At 37.0% G+C, this 26,760-nt stretch overlaps 1 protein-coding gene across 3 annotated transcripts in view; it reads left to right on the top strand.

The window, feature by feature from the left end:
* The window catches only part of LOC127432332 (ephrin type-A receptor 5-like), a 182,355-nt gene that overhangs the window by 75,244 nt on the left and 80,351 nt on the right, over positions 1-26,760 (top strand). For all 3 annotated transcript variants that reach the window (XM_051683252.1, XM_051683253.1, XM_051683254.1), the window contains exons 4-5: positions 15,484-15,639; positions 16,140-16,475. In XM_051683252.1, coding sequence (XP_051539212.1) covers positions 15,484-15,639; positions 16,140-16,475 — 492 coding nt within the window. The remainder of the gene's footprint in view (positions 1-15,483; positions 15,640-16,139; positions 16,476-26,760) is intronic.

The following is a 26,760-nucleotide window of genomic DNA, read 5'->3' on the forward strand; positions in this document are numbered from 1 at the left end:
GTACGGCAAAAGGTTGTTGAGCTTTACAAAATGGGAAGTGGCTCTAAGAAAATAGCTAAAGCATTGAAAATGCCCATTTCCACCATCGGGGCAATAATTAATATGTTCCAATCAACTGGAGATCTTAAGAATTGGCCTGGAAAAGGACATATGTCTATATTGTCTCCAAGCACAGTGAGGAGGATGGTTCAAGTGGCAAAAGAATCTCCAAGGATCACAGCTGGAGATTTGCAAAAATTAGTTGGGTCTTGGGGTCAGAAAGTCTAAAAAAATAAAAATAAAAATAAATATCAGACATCACCTACATCACCACAAGTTCTTTGGGAGGTTTTCAAGAAAAAAAAAAGCCTCTGCTCTCATCCAACAACAAACTCAAATGTCTTCAGTTTGCCAGACACTACTGGAACTTCAAATGAGACCGGATTCTATGGTCAGATGAAACAAAAAAATAGCTTTTTGGCAGCAAACACCAGAGATGGGTTTTGCACACACAGAGATGAAGTACTACCCAATGCCCACGGTTAAATATGGTGCTGGGTTTTTAATGTTTTGGGGCTGTTTTTCTGCCAGAGGTCCTGGACATCTTGTTCAGATACATGGCATCATGGACTCTATCAAATACCAACAGATAAAAAAATCAAAACCTGGCTGCCTCTGCCAGAAAGCTTATAATGGGTTGGATCTTCCAGAAGGACAATGATCCAAAACAAAAATGAAGGCAACCACAAAATCAAGGTTCTGCCATGGCCATCCCAGTCCCATGGCCTGAACCCCATAGAAAATTTGTGGGGTGAACTGAAAAGAGTCCACCAACATGGACCTCTGAAATTGAAGGATCTGTTGAGATTCTGTATGGAGAAATGGTCTCAGATCCCTTGCCAGGTGTTCTCCAACCTCATTAGGCATTATAATGGAAGACTCTGTTATCTTGGCAAAGGGAGGTTGCAAAAAGTATTGAATAAACGGGTGCCGATAATTATGGCCAATGCGTTTTGGGGAAAAATATTTATTTAATAATGAGATAATTTCCCTTGTTTTGATTGTTTTACTTCGGTTAAAGGATAGAGTTTTGTTATTTTTTTGAATGAAAGATCAAAAGGATGAACAATGCAGATTTTTTTTTCTACCACTTATTTCCACCAATATTTTTGGCCACCACTGTATACCGAGGTATTTATAATTTGTAACTGATTGAATTGGCTCCCCATTAATTAATGTAGGATGTGATATTTTCTGCTATCAATAGACATCTCCTTTGTTTTGGAGATGTTTAGGAGAAGATTTGATTTCTCACACCAGTTTAAAAAAAACTCAAGGACAGGCCCAAGCTCTTCCTCCCCATTGTGAAAAAGGCTCACTAAAGCAGTATCGTCTGCATACTTATATGTCTATTTGTAAAAGTACTTAAACAAGAATTAGTATATAAAATAAATAATAATGGTGATAATACACATCCCTGAGGTGATCCTATTGAAGTAATCATTTTATCAGAAACGTACAATATTGACATATTTACAGCATATAAATGTCATAATTTTACATATTAACACCTATAGAAACATACAAAAATATACGTTTACTGTTTGAATTGATTAATATCGAATAATTCATAGATTTAATTAGTTAATTACATTTAATTTATAATCAATGAGATTAGTTAAATGCCATCACATTTATTTAATGCAGTTGACATTATAATATGACATTTTAATAGTTTCATTCAGTTCTGTGTGATTTCTGCTATACAATGTTTTAAAGGATTATATCACTTTAACAACATTAGACTAAACTCTAAAATATTAAAATGAATAAAAACTCTGTAATCGTTTAATCATTTATTAAGCATTTAGTTTTATTTTTGTTTGCCATGGGACACAAAAGAAGTTTTTAGAATATGCCAAAAAAACAAAATAAACCACAAAAAGCACCATAAAACAATAACAAATTTAATCCATACATCTGCCATAATCCAAATCTTCAAACTGCTTTCTGTGAAGAACAGACCCAAATTCAAGCCTTTTATTCAATGATCTCCATCTGCCGTAGCGCTGTTGCACCCGCTGTAACCGTCAACCCGCAGTAGTTTAATTTACAAAATTCAAAAACTGCCACCTCAAGCATTAAGACCTATCGGTTTTACGGCAGTGATGTCAAATGCTCATTGGCTCTTAAGTGTCTCGTGACCATTTGCGACATGCCGTATTCCGAGATGAATATGTTTGAACGAGAGATGACAGTGCTGTTATGGAGTGCATCAGGAGACGATTTACAGCGATTAATAATTAAAATTCTACTCTCCACCTCACACAATGCTATTGTATGCCATCAGGGAGCACATTGGATGCAGCGCATCGCCCTTTGGACTACTTTTGTACTGAATTTCGCCATTTTTCTGAACAAATTATTGTAATTAAATTTAGCTGCCTTTTATGTTTTTTATATGCTTAATAAATGTTTATGGTTAGGTTTAGGAGTAGGTGTGGGATTAGCGGCTATAAAATATATATAAATTAATATATTGTAACAAGAATAATTGCTACTGTACATTAATCTATTTGTTACATGATTTTATATTGTTTAACATTGGTTGTTTAGAGGTTGGAGCAGGGTTAAGGGATCTAAAATATCTATAAAACAGTAAAAATGTACAAATATATTTATAATCGATTTGTGTATTCAAATATAGTTGTAATGGATCCGTCAATATTTTACGTTTCTAAAACTGTAAATACGTTAAAAAAATTACATTTTAGATGCTTTCAAACATCCGTATTGTACGTTTTAGTGTCTATCCAAACATACAAACTTGTACGTTTAAATGTTACAAATATTAATGTACAAATAGCTACATGTATTAATGAGATCAGGTACGCTGTCTCACCTTGTTTTGAGTGAACCCTCTGTATGTCTAACTGACTTGATCCTAATGATCTGAGAGGTCTGTTAGGTTTATATTCAACAAGCATATCGGAAATGTATTTAGGTTCTAGGCTATTGAGTAATAGTACTCAATAGTACATAGTGATTCATTTCCTCAGTGCAACATGAGGACAAGCTGATCACCATTCTAATATAATTTATCTTCTTCATGAAAATGATGCAAACTCATTGCATTTTCTGTCAGAGAGCATTTCACAGGCGACCTGTGTTGGGGGGTTTGTTAGTCTCTCTACAGTAGCAAAAAGAGTGCGGGTGTTGTTTATATTGCTGTTAATAATGTATGAGAATAAGGTCTGCCTAGTTGTGCTTCATGAAAGCATGAAGGCTGTCTTTATAGATATTATAATGGACTTCAAGTTGTGTTTTCCGCCACATTCATTCTGCTTTCTTGCATTTTCTTTTCAGTTTTTCAGTGCTGTTGTGTTTCTCCAAGGTGCTTTATGTCTGCCTGTGATCGTCCGGACCTTTACGGGAGCAATGCCATCAATAGCATTTTTAACTTTTGAGATAAAGGTGCAATATGTAACAATTTTTGTCAATGTGTGAACGACTTGTAACGCAACTTAAAAAATGAGCCCTTCCCGGACTTCCTAGGTTGCCTGGAGACTGATTTTCATGTGAAGGGAGCGGGTCACTTTTGCTAGGAAAATCCAAAGGATGTGACATTTATGCGCGCTCTCAAGAGTCTTGCCTCAGCGCTTCTCTTCCGCTATTCAACAGCGACAACAAACTGCAACACTAGGTAACGTTATCTTAGAGATGGAATCCAGCAAATGTCCGGCTCCCAGTACAACACCGACTCCTACACAAACTCAGAGTATGCCAAAAAAAAAACAAAAAAAAAAACATTTATCTACTGAATCCAGTCTGGCTAAGCGGTAACGTGATCGTGATCGAGCGAAAACTAGAGTGAACATCGGCAGGGCATTTGATTCTTGGAGGGACCTTCGTTCTGTTTTGGGGATCAAAACCGACCCTGAAATGGCATTATTCTTATTGGAGAGGTAAGCTTGCATAACTGCAAAGCATGTGAAATATAGTGCCATTTATAATGTACAGTCTATTTTATAAACAGCTACTGTCATCATCCACCAAATTTAGCTAACAGCTATTGATAAAGCAGGCTAGCTATCTAACGCCAACATAGGCTGTCGTATAAATGCAGTCAATGTATCATGCAAAGAAAATTGATTACTTCAAACTACAGTCTTGCATTGTCAGACCTATATCCACACATTGTTTAGCCCTGTTCCAGCACTGGAGAGTCAAATATAATATGCAGTCTCAAAGTTTGTAGTAAAACAATCATAACTGTGTAATTTTAATTATACTACCTCATCTGCTACCTCAATGAATCAAGTTCAGTCTCTTTGTACTTTACGTCATTGTTTTGGTCGATGCTCGCTCGCATCCCTATGAAGTGTGTGCACGAGCGTGAGCATGAGCAACAGGTAGCTGGCTTCAGTTCACTTAACGGCCACAGGTGTCATTAATAACAAGGGTTTCTGAATCTTACATACTGCACCTTTGCACGTTATTGAGGAGATCATCAACACAGTCTGCAGATATACTCTTTTTCAAAGATATAACCTTGATAAATTGCACACTAATGTTCTCATTTATATACCTCTTTTTGACAGAGACAGATCTAACTTCAGTGGCAGGAGAAATCAATATTTCAAAGAAAATACAGAAATGGTTGGATAGCGCAACATCCTTAATAACAGTGGACAAAATGTTCAGACCCTTGCTAATGAGCAGATCAAGAGTGTGTCCGCGATTGTGTTGTTTTGAGTTCTTTGGTAGTGTTGTGTTCAGGATTATCTATATGAATGTTGAAATCCCCAGCAATAACGAAACTTAAATTACAATAAAAAAAATTCAGAGGAAGTTGTTGTTAAAAGTTCTGTAAAATCATCAACAAAGCCAGGAGAGTATTTTGGAGGCCTATAAATAATTATAAATAGAATGCGTGGAGCACCTTTAGTACAATACTTAGATAGTCAAAGGTCAAGTAATCACCAAGTGATGCTTGCATTGAAAGACATCTTTTAATATTGCCGCTAATCCTCCACCTCTCCTAACAGCTTTGCAGACACTCATAAAAGTAAAGTTTGGAGGGGCTGATTAACTGAGGACTGTTGCATTGCAGCTATTATCTAACCAAGTCTCATTTAGAAACACAAAGTCCAGGTTATTTGTGGTGATGAGGTCATTGACTAGAAACGACTTGTTCTTTAGTGAGCGGTTGTTTAAAAGTGCTAACTTGACAGTATCTGTTTTTGGCCCCACAGTAATGTTGGATTAGTCTTCCTATCAGTTAACATAACAGATATTGAAAAAGCTACTGGCACAGCGGGTTCCCACTTGTTCTGTAAACATTTGTGACTGTTGCTGCTATCGTAGCAGGGACCCGATACACATCAATTAGAGCTGTTATCAGTTGTTTGTTGTTCATCGAGAGCAGAAGAAGGATGAGATGTACCCTTGCATTGTGGCAGTGGCTGGAGAGCTCTCTCAGGGGGAGGGTGAGCTGGGCCTGCAGGCTTTGATGGTAGAGGGGCCCGCGGTTTTTTTGGTTGTATCTGGAGGCTCGCAGCAATGGAGTGGGATTGCTTTCTACCAGCATACACTAGTTCCTTCATTTTCTCAGAGAAGCTCAAGAGTGGGGATGTTGACAAGAGGGAGAAGGGGTGTGGTGACAGAGACTGTGGCTCTGGTGTTTCTGGAGGCTGATGTATGTTGTTGTTATCTTGGCTCCCTTGGCTTTTTTCCTGGAAATTGTCCTTGGGTCCTGTATCTTGGAGCAGTTTTAAGTCATCATGATCTGACTGTATTATGCTCTGTGTGTGGGGCTCAGCCCCATGTTGTGATGTCTTCGCTGTGTTATTGAGGGATTTGTCAATCAAATGTCCATCCAGGTGCTGAAGTGTGATCCTGTGGTCATCCAGACACTGCGGTGGTGTTTGTGTGCCATCCAGGTTGAGTGGATTTGTGTACATTACAGATGGATGAAGGAGGGAGAAGTAGATATTGTCCTTTAGCACTTTTGCACTGAGTTTGTTTGGGTGAAGGCCATCTGATTTAAACAGTTCTCTTTGACTCCAGAAAAGATTGAAGTTATCAATGTAGTTCAGTCCTCTCATGTTGTAGGTTTTGTGCAGCCAAGTGTTTAGACTTAGCAACTGAGAATACATACAGTGCATCCGGAATGTATTCACAGCGCTTCACTTTTTCCAAATTTTGTTATGTTACAGCCTTATTCCAAAATGGATTAAATTCATTATTTTCCTCAAAATTCTACAAACAATACCCCATAATGACAATGTGAAAGAAGTTTGTTTGAAATCTTTGCAAATTTAATAAAAATAAAAAACTAAAAAAAAAAAAATCACATGTGCATAAGTATTCACAGCCTTTGCTCAATACTTTGTTGAAGCACCTTTCGCACCAATTACAGCCTCGAGTCTTTTTGAGAATGATGCTACAAGCTTGGCACACCTATTTTTGGGAAGTTTCTCCCATTCTTCTTTGCAGGACCTCTCAAGCTCCATCAAGTTGTATGGGGAGCGTCGGTGCACAGCCATTTTCAGATCTCTCCAGAGATGTTCAATCGGGTTCAAGTCTGGGCTCTGGCTGGGACACTCAAGGACATTCACAGAGTTGTCCTGTAGCCACTCCTTTGTTATCCTGGCTGTGTACTTAGGGTCGTTGTCCTGTTGGAAGATGAACCTTCGCCCCAGTCTGAGGTCCAGAGAGCTCTGTAGCAGGTTTTCATCAAGGATGTCTCTGTACATTGCTGCATTCATCTTTCCCTCAATCCTGACTAGTCTCCCAGTTCCTGCCGCTGAAAAACATCCCCACAGCATGATGCTGCCACCACCATGCTTCACTGTAGGGATGGTATTGGCCAGGTGATGAGCGGTGCCTGGTTTCCTCCAGACATGACACTTGCCATTCAGGCCAAAGAGTTCAATCTTTGTTTCTCATGGTCTGAGAGTCCTTCAGGTGCCTTTTGGCAAACTCCAGGCGGGCTGTCATGTGCCTTTTACTGAGGAGTGGCTTCCATCTGGCCACTCTACCATACAGCCCTGATTGGTGGAGTGCTGCAGAGATGGTTGTTCTTCTGGAAGTTTCTCCTCTCTCCACAGAGAAATGCTGGAGCTCTGTCAGAGTGACCATCGGGTTCTTGGTCACCTCCTTGACTAAGGCCCTTCTCCCCCAATCGCTCAGTTTGGCCAGGCGGCCAGCTCTAGGAAGAGTCCTGGTGGTTCCAAACTTCTTCCATTTACGGATGATGGAGGTCACTGTGCTCATTGGGACCTTCAATGCTGCAGAAATGTTTCTGTACCCTTCCCCAGATCTGTGCCTCGATACAATCCTGTCTCGGAGGTCTACAGACAATTCCTTGGACTTCATGGCTTGGTTTGTGCTCTGACATGCACTGTTATAGTGAATAATTTCCGGATGCACTGTATTTGTTCCTCGGGCGGGGAGTGGTCCACAGATGAACGACTGAACTATCAATTTCCCAAGTGTTTCAAAGAGTTCATTGAAATCGGAGTTCTGACTGCTCTTTCTGAAAATAATTTTTCCCCACATGTATAATAACTCAATTCACAGTCTTTTAGTTCATCAGAATGTTCATAATTTCCTTATTTACCTCAGACACCGTTGCTCAAGGAATGCAGCAAATGGTAGTAGCCCCACTACCAATGCTTCTGATAATGGAGACCCCCCACTATCAGAGTTCTGGGCTCGGCTGTGGTCTCAGCTGAATGCCGCTACCTGCTCGACCTTGAGCACCTGCCAGCTGTAGTGTTAGTTGCTGGCTGTTGTGATCTAAGCCTGATCACGTCTAGGGTTTCTTCCTCCACATTCATTAATGGTTCAAATCTATTTTCAAGACGTATCAGGGGTGGAAGAATACCAGTATTGGTTAGTTGAGTCATAACAGGAGAGGAAGATGCCAATGCTGCAATATGCGATGATTGTGACTGTCTGATATGTTGAGTACCTTTGGGTCTAGCTCTCTGTTTATGCCATTGTTTTTTGCTCTCAATTTCATCAGTCACTTTTGCCATCTGTTTTGCTGGGTTTTCTAATCTCAGTATAGCCTGTAGAGGAACGTTTGATTCACAGGACTCACCGGCTGTAGGCTGAGGAAGTCCACGGTGACGCTCTCCTGTGTATTCCGTCAAGATTGGCAATACTGCAAGTAGTATTGTTTCAAGAAATGTGATTTTTTGTAGAAGTCTATGGCAGTTTATGCAGCAAGTGGAGTTCAATCTGAAAGGAGGCATTTTCTTTCTCATCTGTTTGTGTGAAGGCAGCTGTGTTGTCCCATTTCAGGAATGTAAACTGCCAGTTGTAGGAGGCTGGTAGACCACTTTCACAGAAAAACTCCTTTTTTGTAGTAAAATATCAGTCCCAAAAGTCTCTGGTTTTAGAGTGGATGCCAAATGAGCACTGTGCTGAACTTCTGCTATGAAAATTATTAGTATTACTTGCGATTAGAATCCGCCCCCGATCTGCTGTAGCGCACACTGTTAAAGGCACCTATGCATATTTTTTTTTTAATGCCCCTGCAATTTACAAAGCAACCTCATAATAACACATTACTACTGTTATTGTGAGATTATTAAGAGGTTTTAATTTTGTTTTATATAACTATTTTAATTTAATTATTAAAATGTCAACTATTTTCTGGACAACCAGAAGGGCACCTTTAGATTTGTGAATGAAAGGGGCAGCGGCCCCCATTCTGTGCATATCACACCAGGTGTGTGTGTGTGTGTGTGGGTGTGTGTGTGTTCAGGTATACAGGTGTCTGTGCTTTTAGCTAAAAATCTCTGCATAGAATGTATTATTACAGATGAGAGCTCAGCCTAAAACTGGACTTTCAGTGGTGGGTTTGTTAGATAATCTTCATTAAGTTCAAGACACTAGTATAAAAAATTATTAAAATAAATTTGCTTGAATGATTTAAAAATGTTTTGAAAATGTTATAGTATTGGTAACACTTTACAATAAGGTTCCATTCTTTAACATTAGTTTATGTGTTAGGTATCAAGAACAAACTATTAACAATATATAATAGAATAGAATAGAATAGAATAGAATAGAATAGAATATTTATTTACAGCATTTATTAATCTTTGTTAATGTTGGCTAATAAAAATACAATTATTCATTGTTAGTTCATGTTACATTAACTAATATTAACAAATACAACTTTTGATTTTAAAAATTATTAGTATGTGTTGATATTATAAATGCTGTACTGTAAGTATTGTTCATTGTTAGGATTAGAAATTAATTACAACAACAACAACAACAATAATGATAATAATATTAATATTAATAAAAATCATTAATAATTTAAACAATAATAATGTCATCCGAGCATAACAATGCACTTTTCATAACTAACATGAATTTGCAAATGCACTGAAAATTATGCTGCTTATATTATGCCTATGTAACAAAAGGAATGGATATTTGTATTTACCTAATGTCTTAGTTATAATTCTTGTTTGATATCATTGACCGTATAATATTTCAGTGACATCTGGAAATGCTTTGATCGCTGCTTTCTCATTTACTCGCTGTTGTTAACAGGCCTGTAAAAACAAATCAATAAAGTCATGGCGTGAAAAAAAACGTGATTATATTTTCATTTTAGAAATCAATACAAAGACACACAAATGCTTTCAGTGCTAGTTATCTATGTTAAATCAATAAGTAGAACCAGGGGCAGACTGGGAAGAGAAATCGTCCTGGGATTTTACATAGAAACTGGCCCAAAACTTGTTTCTGCATATCGTTGCCCCCTTCGGCATATCGCGGCACCATTTTGTGGCCTGTTCTGCATAACGCGGCGGCCCATTTCAGCTTATCGCGGCCGGCCCTTCGGGAAAAGTTCTGGTTCTCCCGATGGCCAGTCCGCCCCTGAGTAGATCTAAATCAGCTAAAAAAGCCATATGAGGGAGGATCTCGTCTAATGTTGAAAGAGACTGATCCTGTCAAGTTAAATCAGTCAATGGGTCACTTTAAAAAGCCCTGTAAGATTTGCAGGGGGAAAGCTTTTCAAAAATTTACAAAATAAAACTATCCTCCCTTTTGGGGAAGGATTTTATAATCGTAGCTTTGAGTTATTGCTTGAAGCACATTTGTAAACAGAATGCAGTATTTCTAATCTTCAAGGAGGATTTTACCTGTTTCATGAAACAATTTCATGAAGTATGTATTTTTAGATATATTTAAATTTCATTTATATGCTAGCTGGAGTTTCATTTTGTGGATAAACTGTTGAATCATTCTGTCAACTGAGCTGTATTCATTTAATAAAGACATGTATGGAGGAATGATTTCACACCATCCCCGAGTGCAATCCAATCAAAGGTTCCTACAAGCCCCATTAGTGCAGCCTAGCACCAACCCTTTATTTAATCTTGTTTCCATTAAGATGGGCATTTATATCATAATACTGCAGGAATTATGCTGCATGGAGCTGAGTGAAGTGTAGAAATATGTATCTTTCCATGTCATGATCTATATCTGTCAGCTCAGCATCTCTTCTAAATAGAGTCATGGTCAGATAAAAAATTGAAGTTTAAATGAAATGGCTCATAAGAGTTGGAAGAAGCATTTCACACAGAATTAACAGGATGAGAGTGATTCCTCAAGATCTCCCTCAACTGGTTATTTTTTTTCAAATTGTATTGTAAAATAAAATATACTTCAAGTGTCAAATCTGCAGGAATAGATTAGCACATCCTCATGTTGTTCTAAACCTGCTTAAAGGGATAGTTCACCCAAAAATGAAAGTTCTGTCATCATTTACTCATCCTCATGCCATCCCAGATGTGTATGACTTTCTTCTGCTGAACACAAACAAAGATTTTTAGAAGAATATTTCAGCTCTGTTGGTCTTCACAATGCAAGTGAATGGGTGCCAAAAGTTTGATGCTCCAAAAAGCACATAAAGTAATCCATACGACTCCAGTGATTTAGTCCAAGTCTTCAGAAGTAATATGATAGGTGTGGGTGAGAAACAGGTCAATATTTAAATCCTTTTTTTGCTAGAAATCCTTCTCCCTTCCTATTAGGGGTGATATGCATGAAGAATGTGAATCAGCAAAAACACAAGAAGAAGAATGTGAAAGTGAAAGTTAAAGTATTGACTGAGCAGGGAGGATAATTTATAGTAATTAAGGACTTAAATATTGATATGTTTCTCACCCACACCTATCATATCGCTTCTGAAGATATTGATTTAACTACTGGAGTCATATGGATTACTTTTAAAAACTTTAAAGACACAAAAGTATCATAAAAGGAGTCCATTTGACTTTTGCATTATAGTCCAAGTCTTTTGGAGGCAAACGATAGATTATGGTTAGGAACCACCCAGAATTTAAGTAATTTTCAGTGACATGAAAATATTGGCGTCTGTTGAGTGTTCATGAGTGCATATGGATTTGGAACGACATGGGGGAGAGTAACTTATGACAACATTTTAACTTTTGGACAAACTGCTGTACTTGAAGTCAGGAGAATTCTTCGCAAAAACATTTAGAACTTGACTCTTTTGACTTGGTATGTAAAAAATACACAGCTGCCATCATGTTTTACTTTCTAAACTGTTTTGCAGTCATTAAACTTTGAAGGTGAAATTGTAAGTAGCATCTTTTCTGTAATTTTGCTTTAAGTAATGCTACGCAACATAATTTTTAAAAAATAAAAATAAAAGGCCATTTCAAACTTTCTGGACTCTACTCTTTCTAAAACACACACACACTGCTGGAAATTTCTGACCGCTGTGCTGTACATGGTGTTTTATAGCCACTATAGATTATTATAAGACTGTGAGTCTTTACATTAAAATGCTTTTTGCCATGTTCCCAGCAGAACGCAGGTAAATGGTAATTGCGGGGTCAGTCACAGTTGAGTGTATTTTAAAGTCAATGTCTGTTATCAAGCACTATTATCACACTATAATACACTATTATCATATTATACAGACAAACTTTTTTAAATTTCATTGTAAAAGTTCATGGTATCTTTCCATATCCATTATAGTTTCTATATCCATTAACTTTTTTTCCCAACATAGCTATATGAAGAATGGTTCTTTTTACATTTTACATTGGACATTAAGTGGAGACCAACAACAAAAAGTGAACAAAAATTCACATTGAAATGTATTAATATATGTATTAAAATATTAATTGCAATTTATACGCTTAACAGCTTTTGAAATACTCATCAGGCATGTTTATAAAGTTTGTTACTCTTGAATTTCTATGGTTTCCACAGTCAATAATTCACTTCACAAAACACATTGTTGATTGCTGTATGTAGACTTTGACCCTTGATCTACAGTATATATATATATATATATATATATATATATATATATATATATATATATATATATGCATGGGCGACATGTGCCGTTGCCCAGGGCGGCATCTTGCAGGGGGGCGGCGGCATCTTGCAGTGGGGCGGCACGAGGCCCCCCCCTGTCAACAACTTTGGGGGCTTGTTGAAGCGGGTTTCGCCCAGGGCGCCATACAAGCTAGAACTGCCACTGATGTTGAGAGTGCAGTTTGCTAATTTTCTGAATAGTTCATTGCACTTAGACATTTTAGAACCCTGTCTATTCTCAGCACAAAGTCGTACGTTTTGCTACAAGCCAGTTCACAGGATTTGTTACAACTTCACCATCTCATACTCATACTATTATTTAGTTTTATGGAAACTAATGTTGTTATAGTAAATCATCCAATGCAGTCTAATGATTTTCCTCTTAAAATTATGGGTAGGTTTAGCATTTGGTTATGGTATTACACTTGATTTTGGTTAGGTTTAGGTTTGGGTTAGTCAAGTCAAGACATTTTTAATTTGTATAGTACTAGGAGTTAAACTGTTAAACTGTCAAAAACCCACTGTTTCTTTTTCTTGGTACACAACAGTAGAAGTTGTTCATTTTGTACAAACCAACTTCTATAATTTGTTACGATTTCACCATCTCATACTATTCTTCTGACTTGTCATGCGATTGGGGTCAAATCGTCACAGCATTGACACCACAACCATCAATAAATCATAAACTTATGACCGCCCAGGTTAGTCAATCAAAAAATTGCTTATTTGTCTAGTCTGTTTGCATTTATTCATTATAAATAAGTTATACTAATTGCAATATTCATTCATAATAAATACTAATTAATAATGTTTATTTAATCCCAATGTTCAGAGAGAGGGTGCAAAAATTACAACAGTTCTTGGTGCGAGCAAACTTGACTAACATTATAAGTGGACCTCAGGGAAAAAATAAAAAATAAAATGCTACAAATGTGTAATATATGGCCCATTAGTATTAGTTAAATGCTGAATGATATGAGTTATATGTTGTACTTTTCTGCATTAGCTTCCTCTCTGCTCTGCCACTTGGCTTGTTCTCAGTGCGGGTTGAATTCACAGCGCACCTCTGCTGTCTGCCTCTTAATGCACACCAGGGAAGCTTTAATTAATGTCTTTGTGTGCACTTTGGACTGCAGAGGCCATTAATAATCTATCTCTCTCTCTCCATGGCAATACATTATCTAAATGTATTTCACACTGACAGGGTGTCTGCTGTGCATAAGCACCTGTCCTGAATCTAGAAGCATTTAAGCAGTAGCAAATACCAAATATACTGACTCCATTTGTCTCACTCGTCGCTTAAACTGCAATTTACATACTCTCTCAGCCTCTTAAATAAATGTAGTAATTTTAATCTTAATACATAAAAACATATTTTTTGAAGGAATAAGTATCCCACTGAAAATTCTGTCCTCATTTACTCACTCACATCATTCCAAACCTGTATCACTTTCTTAATTGAAAAAAGAAGAAGAAGAAGAAGAAGAAAAAAGAATGTTCAGTCTGATCTTTTATATGCATATATACACACAACTGACTTGAAATCTTTATTAGAGGGAAAGATTGAAAACAACAAATAAAATTTCAGTCTGATCCTGACACAGGGCTGTTGCACAGCTTCAAAAGTTTTGTATGGACTACTTTTATTTGACACTTTTGTGGTGCTTATTTAATATTTTTGGAGCTTAGCAGTCCCTCCCATACAGAAATGTACATGAAAAATATGAAATATGATGTACACATATGCTCAGATAGATAGATAGATAGATTGATATGCAGATACGGGTCACTAGCTTCAGTTAATGTTCACAACAACCATCAGAATGGGGGAAAAATGTGATCTCAGTGATATGGACCGTGGCATGATTGTTGGTGCCAGATGGGCTTGTTTGAGTATTTCTGTAACTGCTGATCTCCTAGGATTTTCACGCACAACAGTCTCTAGAATTTACTCCGAATGGTGCCAAAAACAAAAAAACATCCAGTGAGCGGCAGTTCTGTGGACGGAAATGCCTTGTTGATGAGAGAGGTCATCAGAGAATGGTTAGACTGCTTCGAACTGACAAAGTCTACGGTAACTCAGATAACTGCTCTGTACAATTGTGGTGAGAAGAATAGCATATCAAAATGCTATTCTGAGATGCGGGTTGGTGCTGTTTTGGTGGTACGAGGGGGACCTACCCAATATTAGGCTGGTGGTTTTAATGTTGTGGCTGATCGATGTGTGTGTGTGTGTGTGTGTGTGTGTGTGTGTGTGTGTGTATGTGTGTGTATATATATATATATATATATATATATATATATATATATATATATATATATATATATACACACACACACACACACACATGTTTATAGTTCATATATTTGAGAGTATTTGTACATCATATTTGAGCAAAAATTGTCATTTTTATATTTTGGAAATATATATTCCATAAATGTACAAGTATGTGACTTATCATTTCAGTCAAAACACAAAAATGTGTTTTACATATATTGTCATATATCAGAATTATTGAATGGGGCAGTCCCCATTCACTTTCATTGTAAGGAAAAGAGCAACGTAAACATTTTTGTGTTCCATGGAAGAACATTTTGAATGGAACAAGGTTAAAATAAATGATGGCTGAATTTTCATTTTTGAACAAACTATCCCTTTTTTATATAGTTATTATACTTATAGTATTATTTATTTATTTATGTATTTGGGGTTGGGTGTATGCTGGCTTTTGATGCCTTGCACATCGAGATTCTGAACAAATTTTCTTTAAAAATGCAGCTAATAAAGAAAGGGTATTCCCTAAATATATGAATTAATAATAATTCAGACTCATTAAAAAAAAATGTAGTATAATGCATTTATAAAACCATAAAAAGACTCATTTTGGGTTGATTCCCAGAATTAGGACACAAGAGGAAGTATTAATTAAATACAGCATGTTCAAAGCATCAGTGCTCTATTGTTATAAGCAATTGTTCTTTTAATTATGTTGTTAATGTTGGACTTTAATGACTTGATTGCATGTTTTGAACAAGCATGCAATGGCTATGATCGATTGCAATAGTAAGTGATCACCTCTGTATTGTGTTCAATATCTCTTTCTGCTGCAGTGTGTAAGTTGGGATTTTACCGATCAGCTCTACAGACCAAAAGCTGCAGTAAGTGTCCTCCTAGAAGTTTCACCACGGTAGAAGCATCTACTTCCTGTCAGTGTGAGCAAGGATACTATAGGACCGAATCGGATCCCACCAACATGGCTTGCACAAGTAAATGCTTCATTCATTCAGCTTTTGCACAGCAGACTACCCCAGTAAAGTTCCTGTATTAAAGTCCCATTCTTTTTCTTCAAGGGTTTATTGATTTTTAATGCTAACACATTTTAGACACATCCACAATAAACTTCAAGATTCAATGATGATATATCCTTCTGTAGAAGTGTGTGATTGTGTGTAGTGTGATTTCAACTTAAAGAAAATAAAATGTAAATGCCAAATTCCTGAGTAAAGAACTACACTACCCATAATCCATCAGAGAGAGAGAGAGAGAGAGAGAGAGAGAGAGAGAGAGAGAGAGAGAGAGAGAGAAGAGAGAAAGATCCTCCATTAAGAGAAACTGCTGTTACCACAGAAATAAAAATTGCAGCAAAAGAGCTCAGCAGTAATCAGCACGTCCCATGAAGCATTATAGATCAGTATTTATTGTTGTAAGAAAATATCTGATGCACCGGTATAATTGTATTTATTTTCTATGTCATATCATCTTTCAGAGCCCCCTTCTGCCCCACGTAACTCCATTTCTAACGTAAACGAGACAAGTGTCTTCCTAGAATGGAGCGCCCCGGAGCAGACTGGCGGCAGGAAGGATGTCAACTACAACATTCTGTGCAGGAAGATCACTGCAGGTCTCGGCCAGTACGAGCCGTGTGGCAGCCATGTGCGATACCTCCCCCAGCAGACAGGCCTGAGAAACACCTCCGTCATGGTAGTGGACCTCCTTGCTCACACTAACTACACTTTTGAGGTGGAGGCTGTGAACGGGGTGTCAGAACTAACTGCCCCTTTGCGCCAATACGTCTCGCTCAATGTCACCACTAACCAAGCAGGTGAGTATATCCCTCCCATTTGAATTGTGAAATATTGTGAAAAAATCCATACTGTCTGTGAGATCTTAAAGACAACATGAATTTGCACTGATTGTGACAAATTTCTTAGTGAAACTATATTAGCTAGCTAATATTGAGAAATAATATTGGTTAATATTATTTTCCCCCACTCATGCAGCTGTGGTTTCATCAACAAAATAAAATTAATTGAAGGAATATTCCAGGTTCAATATAAATTAAGCTCAATTAAACGCATTTTGATTACCACCAAAAAAATATTTTGACTCGCCACTTGCTAAGAAAAAGTACTAATTTCAGTAGGTTACAAAAAGGCACTTAGAATGGAAGTGAATAAAGGGCCAATCCACATCGTTATAAAAGTATAGCCATATTATGCAAACATTATATATAGCAAGGTTTAGTGCGATAATTAGTTTTAACCTTTCTGTGTGAGTTATATCTAATACCAGGATGACAGGGTTGCGTTTTCAAGACATACAGGTAGTAATAATAGTAATATTGAATGTAACGTTACCCAAATAAGGTTAGTGAGTGATTTTACCACACAAATGTTAACATGTAGAATGCTTGCATCCTTTGCTTGATGTGGCTATCCTTATGAGGACTCTCCATAGACATAATGATTTTTATACTGTACGAACTATAGATTCTATCCCCTATCCCCACAAAAAACTTTCTGCATTTTTACATTTTCAAAAAAACATAGTTTAGTGTGTTTTTTAAGCAACTTGAATTATGAGGACACTAGAATTGTCCTCATAAACCACATTTATAGAATAATACCCTTGTAATTACCAGTTTGTAACCTAAAAAATGTCCTCGTAAACTACCCAAACCCACCCACACACACACACACACACACACACACAATAAAAATTGTTTTATTTTTTTATTTTTTATTTTTTTTCACATTTTATAATAATAGTAATGTCATCAAAACTATGGAATAACAAATGGAACTATGGGAATTATGCTGTGACTAAACAAAATCCAAAATCAGAACTGTGATATATTTTAGCATATATATTGACATTTTCTCATCCAACTTCTTGAGGTATTACCCTGGGATGCTTTTAAAGAGTATTGAAGGAGTTCCCATCTATGTTGGGCACTTATTGGCTGCTTTTCTTTATTATTTGGTCAAAGTCATCAATTTCAAAAACTTTTTTTTTTTTTTTATTAAATTTTAGTTTTATAATGAAATAAATTAATGTGGTGGCACAATTATATTTTTGTCTACAAAACTAATTTCAAACAGTTAAGCATACGCCTTCAGATCCCTATAAAGGATGTATTTTGCACTTACTAGCAATTGGTAACTTTTGTTTTTACCTAATAAGTAAAGATTTTGACTGCATAATATGTATTTTAAGTCTGCATAATGTGGCCGATCCCAGGGTACCGGAACTCACGGAAACAACATGCCGACTTCCTGTGTGATCATGTTGGTATTTATACCATTTTCATGGTTGATATGTGACTGCAAAAGCACATACGTATATGTAACAGAGGGTAACTGCCTTCAGTCCTTTTCAATACAGTGGTAACTCTTCTGACTGTTATTAACTTTTCATTAAACTAATGATGACCCTAATAGACGCTAAAGCATAATCTGCTTTATCTGAAAGAGGGCCTCCAATTGCTCAGGATTGTCTAGAGACTGCTGAAAGGGGACACCTGTGCACCCATAATGTGTCTGCATGTGTGTGTGTTACATCTGAAGTGTGTGTCATGGAAGTGTTAAAGTTGATAAGGCACATTTGAAATGAGGGATTTGGCTTGAGCTGAGTAGAGGTTGCAGCAGAATACTGAGGGCTTTGCCTCCATGGTTGGGATAATCCATTTGGTCGATGTGTCGAGTAGCGGTCATGTTTTATGTGAACTAGATGGCTGGAGGCTAATCGTGAGGTTTGGCTGCAGTTCTGAGACCAGATGCACTTAAAAAGGTACTTGACTCTCTCAACGTGATTGGTATTGAAACATCAAGGCGAAATAACATCTTCATCTGTGTCGAGTGACTGAAAATCACTTTCCATTATCTTGCTTTTGTCTTCACTCATTTGTAGCTGAATTCCATTTCAGTTCTAAAATGAATGCTGTGACCATCCATGGTTATCCCATTCATATTTGTAGCTATTTGTATGTAAAATTTACATTTTTATAACAGAGGCTCCTGAGAAGTTTTTCATTCATCAAAGGGCTTCGGAATTGTGTTTATTTGCGCATGGTTTGGCCATGGCCCGTATTCATTTACCAATCTACAGTATATATTCTAAATGAAAAGTCCAAACTTAACAAAACTTGATAAATCTCGACATGTAGACATTTTGATGATGCACACTATATTTCATCCAATTCTGCCACTATAACTAAAAAAACAAAAAAACAAAAACTTTGCAACCATTTCATCAAGGAAGTTGGAACTTGGCATACATCCTCTTTGGTTCAACAGCAGCCGCAGCCCATGCATTTTAAGTCTAGGCCTTCAGTGCGATTCATGCCATTAAGAAAACACAGTTTCACAATGAATAAGACACCATATGCCTAGATCAATCATACATTATGTGGCAGTCAACTAATAATAACAATTGACATTTTAAAAACATGTCCACGCACGAAAGGCAGAACAAAGGAGGTCTAATACCAAGAAAAAGCTCTCTAATAATATATGCGATTTAAATTTTGCTTGTAATAAATTTTGTTTCGTCAGGGTACACGTTTACTTTTCAAAATTTGATCTGACACTGAATGCTAAAGCAGCCTAATTTACACTTAGAAAACTCCTGATGTTGCTATAACAATGCAAAAAGCACTTATCAATTTGCTTGAAGTGAAAATCAGTCCTCCTTTCCTGTTTAATTACAGAACATCTCAGGTTTTAAAATCCATAAGGATCACTTTCTCAACGGCAATAACAGCAGTGATGACAGCTGACTCGTCAGCAAGATCTCATGCTCTTCGCTTTCAAATTATGTACATCACTTAAAGCTTGATTGCATCACTCAAGGCCAGTAGAAGGCCAGGACTGGGAGATATCTTAAAGACCACACCCACCAAGAACAATAAATCAATCTGACTGGCTGATGAACCTTACAATCTGAATTTAGATGCCTATTCACTGCAGTGTTGAGGGATTTTGCAGAACTTCTGAAGGCCTGACAGGTGGAGCTCAAACTCACGTGCTGCTTCAGCTAAGGAGCATGGCTTCGAGCATGCGATTTGCGAAACAGTTGTCACACTTTGCTTGTTAGCATCGAGGAATAAATTCTGATTGGATAAACTTTTTGTTTTTTGCTATTCATTTATAGATGAATTAGGAGTGAAAAGCAATTGAAAATAGATTGCAAAAAGGTCAATGAGAATGAAAGGATGAAAAAATATTTATTTATTAGGCACGTTATGCCAGCAGAGAAGGCTTTGCTGGCCCTGAGAAATCACCACTATTCAACAGATAACATACGTAAAATATAGATTCCACCAAATGAAACGTTGAATACACAACATGGTGCCAAGAAGATATATACAAAAACATTTTTACTCAACAACATGGTGGCGCTGTTATAAGCTAAATCACGTTTTTTGCTAATGACTCTGGAACCATAAAGTCTAAGATACAAATGTGTGTTTCCTCTGAATCCTTCAGTGCTTCAAAATCATATGGTCATGTTGATTTACATTTATGCAAGACTGAACGGGTGAGCGAACGGGTTACACACTTTTCTGTGTTCACATGCTGGGCTCAAGAAGGGTTCATAAGCACTGTGATAACAAGTACTGCAAGTTCACACATTTGCGCAATTCAAAACATTTGTTACCGCAACAAGTTATTATAAAAATTAAAAAATGACAAGGCTTTACCAGATTTATATTGAAAAATAATAATAATAATAATAATAATAATAATAACAATAATAATATTACTGCATTGGCTAAAAAAAATGTAATCCTCACAATAATACAATAATCCACAATAATAATGAAGTATTATTATAATATTATTAAAAAAATAAAAAAAATAAAAAATAGAAAGTTAGTTTTTTTGACAATATGGAGTATGGGAGAGCAGTCCAGAGTAGACAACACATAATATAAAATATAATAATTTAACCAGCCTAAATATAATAATAATGATAATAATAATAATAATAATAATGAAGAAGAAGAAGAAGAAGAAGAAGAAGAAGAAGAAGAAGAAGAAGAAGAAGAAAATAAGAAATAAATATATGAATTAAACGAGGCATATTTTCAGTTTTTACCCACTTCCATTTTAAACCACGCCCAGATCCGGTTATATCTGAATACCGATACAGATACAGATAATTATGCCATAGCAACAGATACAGATACAGACAATGGCTTCAATGCACACCCCTAATTCAGAGGCCCTCCTGAAAAAAAATGTATCTAAAGAATTTTGATTGGTTAAGTCTTTCTGAAGATATAAGCCAATAATTGTGTTGGTGTCTAATGATTAATGGGCCTGTATCTTGTGAGCACATTATTAAAACCTAGCAAAATTAGTACACAAATTAGTAAAATTTCACCAATTTCCAATGCTAGGTGGCTCTATTACTTAAGAAAATCCAAATTGTGCAACTGTGATCATAGCAGTTGAAATCTGACACCAAAACAACTGTGGCAAAAGCATCCACAGGATATTATGCCAAACATGTGCTTGGACCCCGATAATTGCTGCATCCGGCTATATTTATTGTTTTATTTCTGCTTTTTTGCCACAATAAACAATCAATACAACAAATAAAATATTATATTAATTAGTCTCATTTAATATAAATACAAAATAATCAACCCATTAATTCAACCAATTCAATATTCTATAACACTCAAAAGATTTGTAAATTTTAGTACATCTCTAAAGTTTTTCATTCATAAAAGGGTTTACATTTTAGAAGCTGTCTGTACAGTACATTGATATTTCATGTATCAGTATTCATCCAAATGTGAAATAATAATAATAATAATAATAATAATAATAATATATATATATATATATATTATTATTATTATTATTATTATTATGTGTGTGTGTGTGCTAGAACCACACTTTACATATGAATACCAACAGCAAGTAATGAGATTACACTGAACCAGCAAACCTATAGTAAACATATAGAAAAAAATCTTGATCTAAGAATATGAAGCAGTACCGCACACCTACAGACCTGCAGCACTGTGTCATAAGAACCAGCACAGGTGTTGCAAGGGCTACAACATTTATTTCCACTTGTGCTTTACAAAAATCCATTATCATAAACTCTCAGGCCTTTTTTTAAAAGCTTAATGTACTGCTGTTCTAATTTAGGGAGGAATTTTTTAACATAATATTTGCTCCTATTTCCGTGCTGATGCATCTCTGTCACAAAAGCAACACAGATGCGGCTAAGAGGCGTACAGAAACAGTGTTAGGGTGCCATTTTATTTCACTGGGACCATGAGGGTACAGTATTTGCTCCCTGAAGAGATGACTTCAACATCTGCTAAACTCATTAATTTACCCTTGGATCAACAGAGGAATTATACTCTTTAAAACACTGTCAGTTACAACAAGGAAAATTATAATTTTTGTAGTGCAAGAGAGCTGCTCACATATTCTACAAAGCTTGTGTATGGAAGGCTAGCATGCTAACGCAAGTCTTTACAAAGACGTAGACAAAATACACTTTGTTTTGACTTTAGAAGTGGTGAGATTTTTAGAACCAGGAGCAGATCGTGCAGGTTGATCAATTGCTCGCTAATTTCCAGCATTTTCAAGCGAGTGGGATTTCAAAACAAGCTGAATTGTTTGCAGGTGCAAGTGATTAACCTGTCATTAGCATGCCTCTCAAGTTCTTTGATATTTCCCTGCTAAATGTCGACAGACTTGTGAGTTGAGGCATTTGTGAAGCTGTTTTTGCATTATTTTGTGAGCTTCTGCTATTTGCTCATTGACAGATAAGTATGTGATGCATGGGTCTGAAAAGAGTTGTGACACTAAGTATTCTCAATCGCTCTCAGCAAAGCTCTTCTGGCAAGCGGCTGTGAGCACTTGAGCTTTACTAAACTCTGAAAATCTGTTAATGGATGATTTGACTCAAAAAAAGGCTTTGCAGATGGTGACCTGATCACTCATATTAGTAAGACACTTACCGTAATAGCACTTGTTCAGCCTATATCCCCTTAATAGTTATGAATATGATCTGTGATACATGTTTAAGGAATAGTTCGCCCAAAATGTCATTTGTTAGTCCACACCCATAATTTAGTTATGCTTTCTGTGGAACACCAAAGGAGAATTTCTGAAGAATTTTGATGCAAAAATTATGCTAAATTAAATTACGTGGTTCATTACAAGTATTGTGGCTGTTCTGAGGTGAAATGTCCTCTGTGTGGTGCGAGTTAAAAGTTCTCCCAAACAAGTGAGGTTTTATGGTTAATGCTCTGTCAAGTTTTAAATCAGAGTCATTTTTGTTCTGACAGGAAGCGATGTGTTTTTTGATGCCACTCACGCTAAGCTGGATTCTTGTTTGACAACTGCGATTAACTCAGCTAACATGGCTCCAACTGTGTGAAAAAGATTCAGTGAGGAAGTGGCAACGTTTCTTGCTGATTTGTGATCGTGATTCTGTGGCTGGCACAGATATAAAAGACTTCTAGAGTTAGCTGATTCTCACACAAGATGAAGGCAACGCTTCCCTTTTGGAGGCATTAATCAGAGTGCTAGTATCACACTTCCTCTGACACGTTTCCTGCAGAATGCTGCTGTTCCATCTGTTAATGAACTGAGTGGTGGTGCTCTGATGGGACCTTTGCACTGCCGGTTGTCATTGGTGACTAAACTGTTGATGACTTTTACTGTTGACGACTCTGTGCTAACAGTATTTGTTTTGTAACTTACAACAGTACTTCGGTGATAAGGATTTTTTACTAATGGCCTTAGAAAGGACCCTTTTGTAACTGTTAAATAAACACAAATCAAGAATTATCACATTTATTAGACTGTCTACAGTGTATAACACAAAGGATGGGAGAGAAAAGCTCTCAGTGAACTAAAAATAGGCTTGTAAATATCAAGTTTATTTTTTCTGTACATTTGTGTTTCTATATCTACTCTAGGTCCACACAGAAATACATTTGCATTGATTATAACGCAAAAGCTGTCATCTGAAAATCTGAAATTCTGTCAAATGGATTTAAATATTATAAAATGAATTCTTATAAGGAATTATGCATAACATTTGTGTAGAAGGTGGGTGTGTGTGTGTGTGCATGCATGCATGCATACACTTTTTAACTGTAACTTGGAATTCTGTAAATAATCTTTATTAATAATAAAATATTTTTGAGCATGAAAATATGCATGTCACAGTTTCCCAGTTAAAAATACAATTATAAAAGTAGCAAAATAGATTTAATGAACTATTTCTTATTTACAATTTCAAAATATTATACATGAATATACAGTGTGTGTATGTGTATATATAAATCACATATGTTAGTGGTGTTACCGTAGTGTAAAATCACCAAAAGTATTTAATAGATGTAAGGTGTGCTGGCTGCTGGCAATGATGATGACAATGACATAGTGTAGAGAACCCAAGTGCAGTTTATTTAAAAGTGAGAACCAAAAACCCTGACTATAAAACATAGACTAGACTTGACTACAGCATACCAAACACATGCATTCATATTCAATACTTGACAGCTAGACAATGCAAACATGAGGGCTTAAATACAAGACATGGGAGAACATAAACCAATGAACAAACAGAACTAATAACAAGCTAATTAAACAATTAACCAATGAAAACATGACACATGAACATGGAGGGAAAACAGAAATCACATGACAAGGGAAACAGGAACTAAACATTTCAAAATAAAAGACATGAATCAACAAAATACACATGACAATAGAAAACACCTTCTTACTGGTTAAGTTTGGGATAAGTGTGGTTGCTTTACAAACAGTACGTTTCTACGTTATTTAAATGTATATACATATAACAGGTTCCTATTACCTTTAATTAGGTGTAACAACACTGACAAAAGAGGATGTCAGCCAGTGGTCAATGAAATGTATTTTTAAAAGCACACAATTATTTTAGTATGACCTTCTATGCACTGAAAAAGTAAATTAATTAATTACTATTTTACAGTAGGTTGAATATTCATTTTCAAAGAACAATTCTGCTGAAATAGCCACTACAATTACAAAATGACCCATTTACTCTTATTGCTGAAACCATGATGAAATTATCCCCAAAATATTTACGAATTTACATATTATTTAAATTAACAAACAAACAAACAAATAATTTGAGATGTGTAGAACTTTGTGATGTTTAAATTTAGCAGAAATCTGTAGAATCTGGGTGCAGAATTCTGTACAGGCCTACCTATTTTAGTACATTTTGATATAGGCAACAGGGTCACTATCTGTCACATCCCATGACTATTTTCTTTGATGGACCCCTGGTTGATGTTTTTGTTTCTTGCCATCACCAATACAGATCAAAATTCCCCAGGTTGACCTTAAGTATCATTCAGAATCAATAACTCACAGAGGTGCGTCTCCCGCTTGACTGAAAGTCAAACATTTAACAGGCTGCCAGAGCATTTAAGTGGTCCAGGCACCCTCCACAACACTGCTCGTTTCCTGCAGGCATGTGGATCAGGTTGCCAAGTATACCATTTCAGGCTTTTGAGATAGGAATGATTACAGTTTTGTCTGGGCAAAAAGGATAAAGTTACTCTTTGTTTGGGAAAGAAAGGATGGACATGGGCTTGTATGAGCTATTGGATCAGCGCCTGAGGAATCGTCCATAGAACTTAAATGCTCTTTATCTCATGGACACAGTCCGACACTTCTGTTCAGGAATATAAAGGCGGGTTTGATTTCAGCGTTCCACATATAGACAGATGGGGGTTATTTATGCGTCTCATATAATTGACATCAAACATAGCCATATGGCTTGAAGGGTGGGGAGTTATGGATGAGAGAGAAGTTTGGGGAAATTAAAGCTACATTTTTTTCACAATTATTCACAATTAGTTTTAAGTGTATATGTGCAATATGACTACAAAGTACCAGTAAATGTAACTCCTGAATATATAAATGTAATTCTAAATATATGGTGATGCATCTGAATATAAAAATGCAACTGAATATACAGAGTAGTTATACATCTGAATATATCATTATAAATCCTGAATGTGTAGTTATAAATCTGACTAAATAAATGTAAATCCAGAATATAAAGTTGTACTTCGAAATATATAGTTAAAAATTACAAATATAAAGTTTCAAGTCTGAATATATAGATGTAAATCTGAATATATAGTAATAAATCTGACCCAGAGATGTGCAGTCAGATCGGTGCTTTCCTTCCTGCAGGAGAGGTTGGAAGGGTGGCTGTCCCTCTCCACCTTGAAGGTGTATGTAGCCGCTATAGCGGCACCCCATGACGCAGTGGACAGTAAGTCCTTAGGGAAGCATGGCCTGATCATCAGGTTCCTGAGAGGCGCCAGGAGGTTGAATCCCTTCAGACCGTGCCTCGTTCCCTCATGGGACCTCTCTGTAGTTCTTCAGGGTCTACGGAGAGCCCCCTTTGAGCCCTTGCAGTCAGCTGAGCTTAAGGAACTCTCTTTGAAGACAGCCCTCCTGACTGCGCTCACTTCCATCAAGAGGGTAGGAGACCTGCAAACATTCTCTGTCAGCGAACCATGCCTGGAGTTCGGTCCGGGCTACTCTCACGTGATCCTGAGACCCCGACCGGGCTATGTGCCCAAGGTTCCCACAACCCCTTTTAGGGACCAGGTGGTGAACCTGCAAGCGCTGCCCCAGGAGGAGGCAGACCCAGCCCTGACGTTGCTGTGTCCGGTGCGTGCTTTACACATCTATTTGGATTGCACGCAGAGCTTTAGAGTCTTTGAGCAGCTCATTGTCTGCTTTGGTGGACAGCGGAAAGGAAGCGCTGTCTCCAAGCAGAGGATTGCCCACTTGCTCATTGATGCCATAACAATGGCATATCACGCCCAGGACGTGCCGCCCCTGGCAGGGCTACGAGCCCATTCTACCAGGGGTGTAGCGGCCTCCTGCGCCTTGACCAGTGGCGCCTCTCTAACAGACATTTGCAGAGCAGCGGACTGGGCTACACCCAACACCTTTGCGAGGTTCTACAATGTCCGGGTGGAACCGGTTTCGTCCCGTGTAGTGGCACGCACAAGCAGGTAAGTCCGGGACAGCTGGCTGGGTGTATTGCTT

This window comes from Myxocyprinus asiaticus, chromosome 42, assembly GCF_019703515.2.
Source record: "Myxocyprinus asiaticus isolate MX2 ecotype Aquarium Trade chromosome 42, UBuf_Myxa_2, whole genome shotgun sequence".
Lineage (NCBI taxonomy): Eukaryota > Metazoa > Chordata > Actinopteri > Cypriniformes > Catostomidae > Myxocyprinus > Myxocyprinus asiaticus.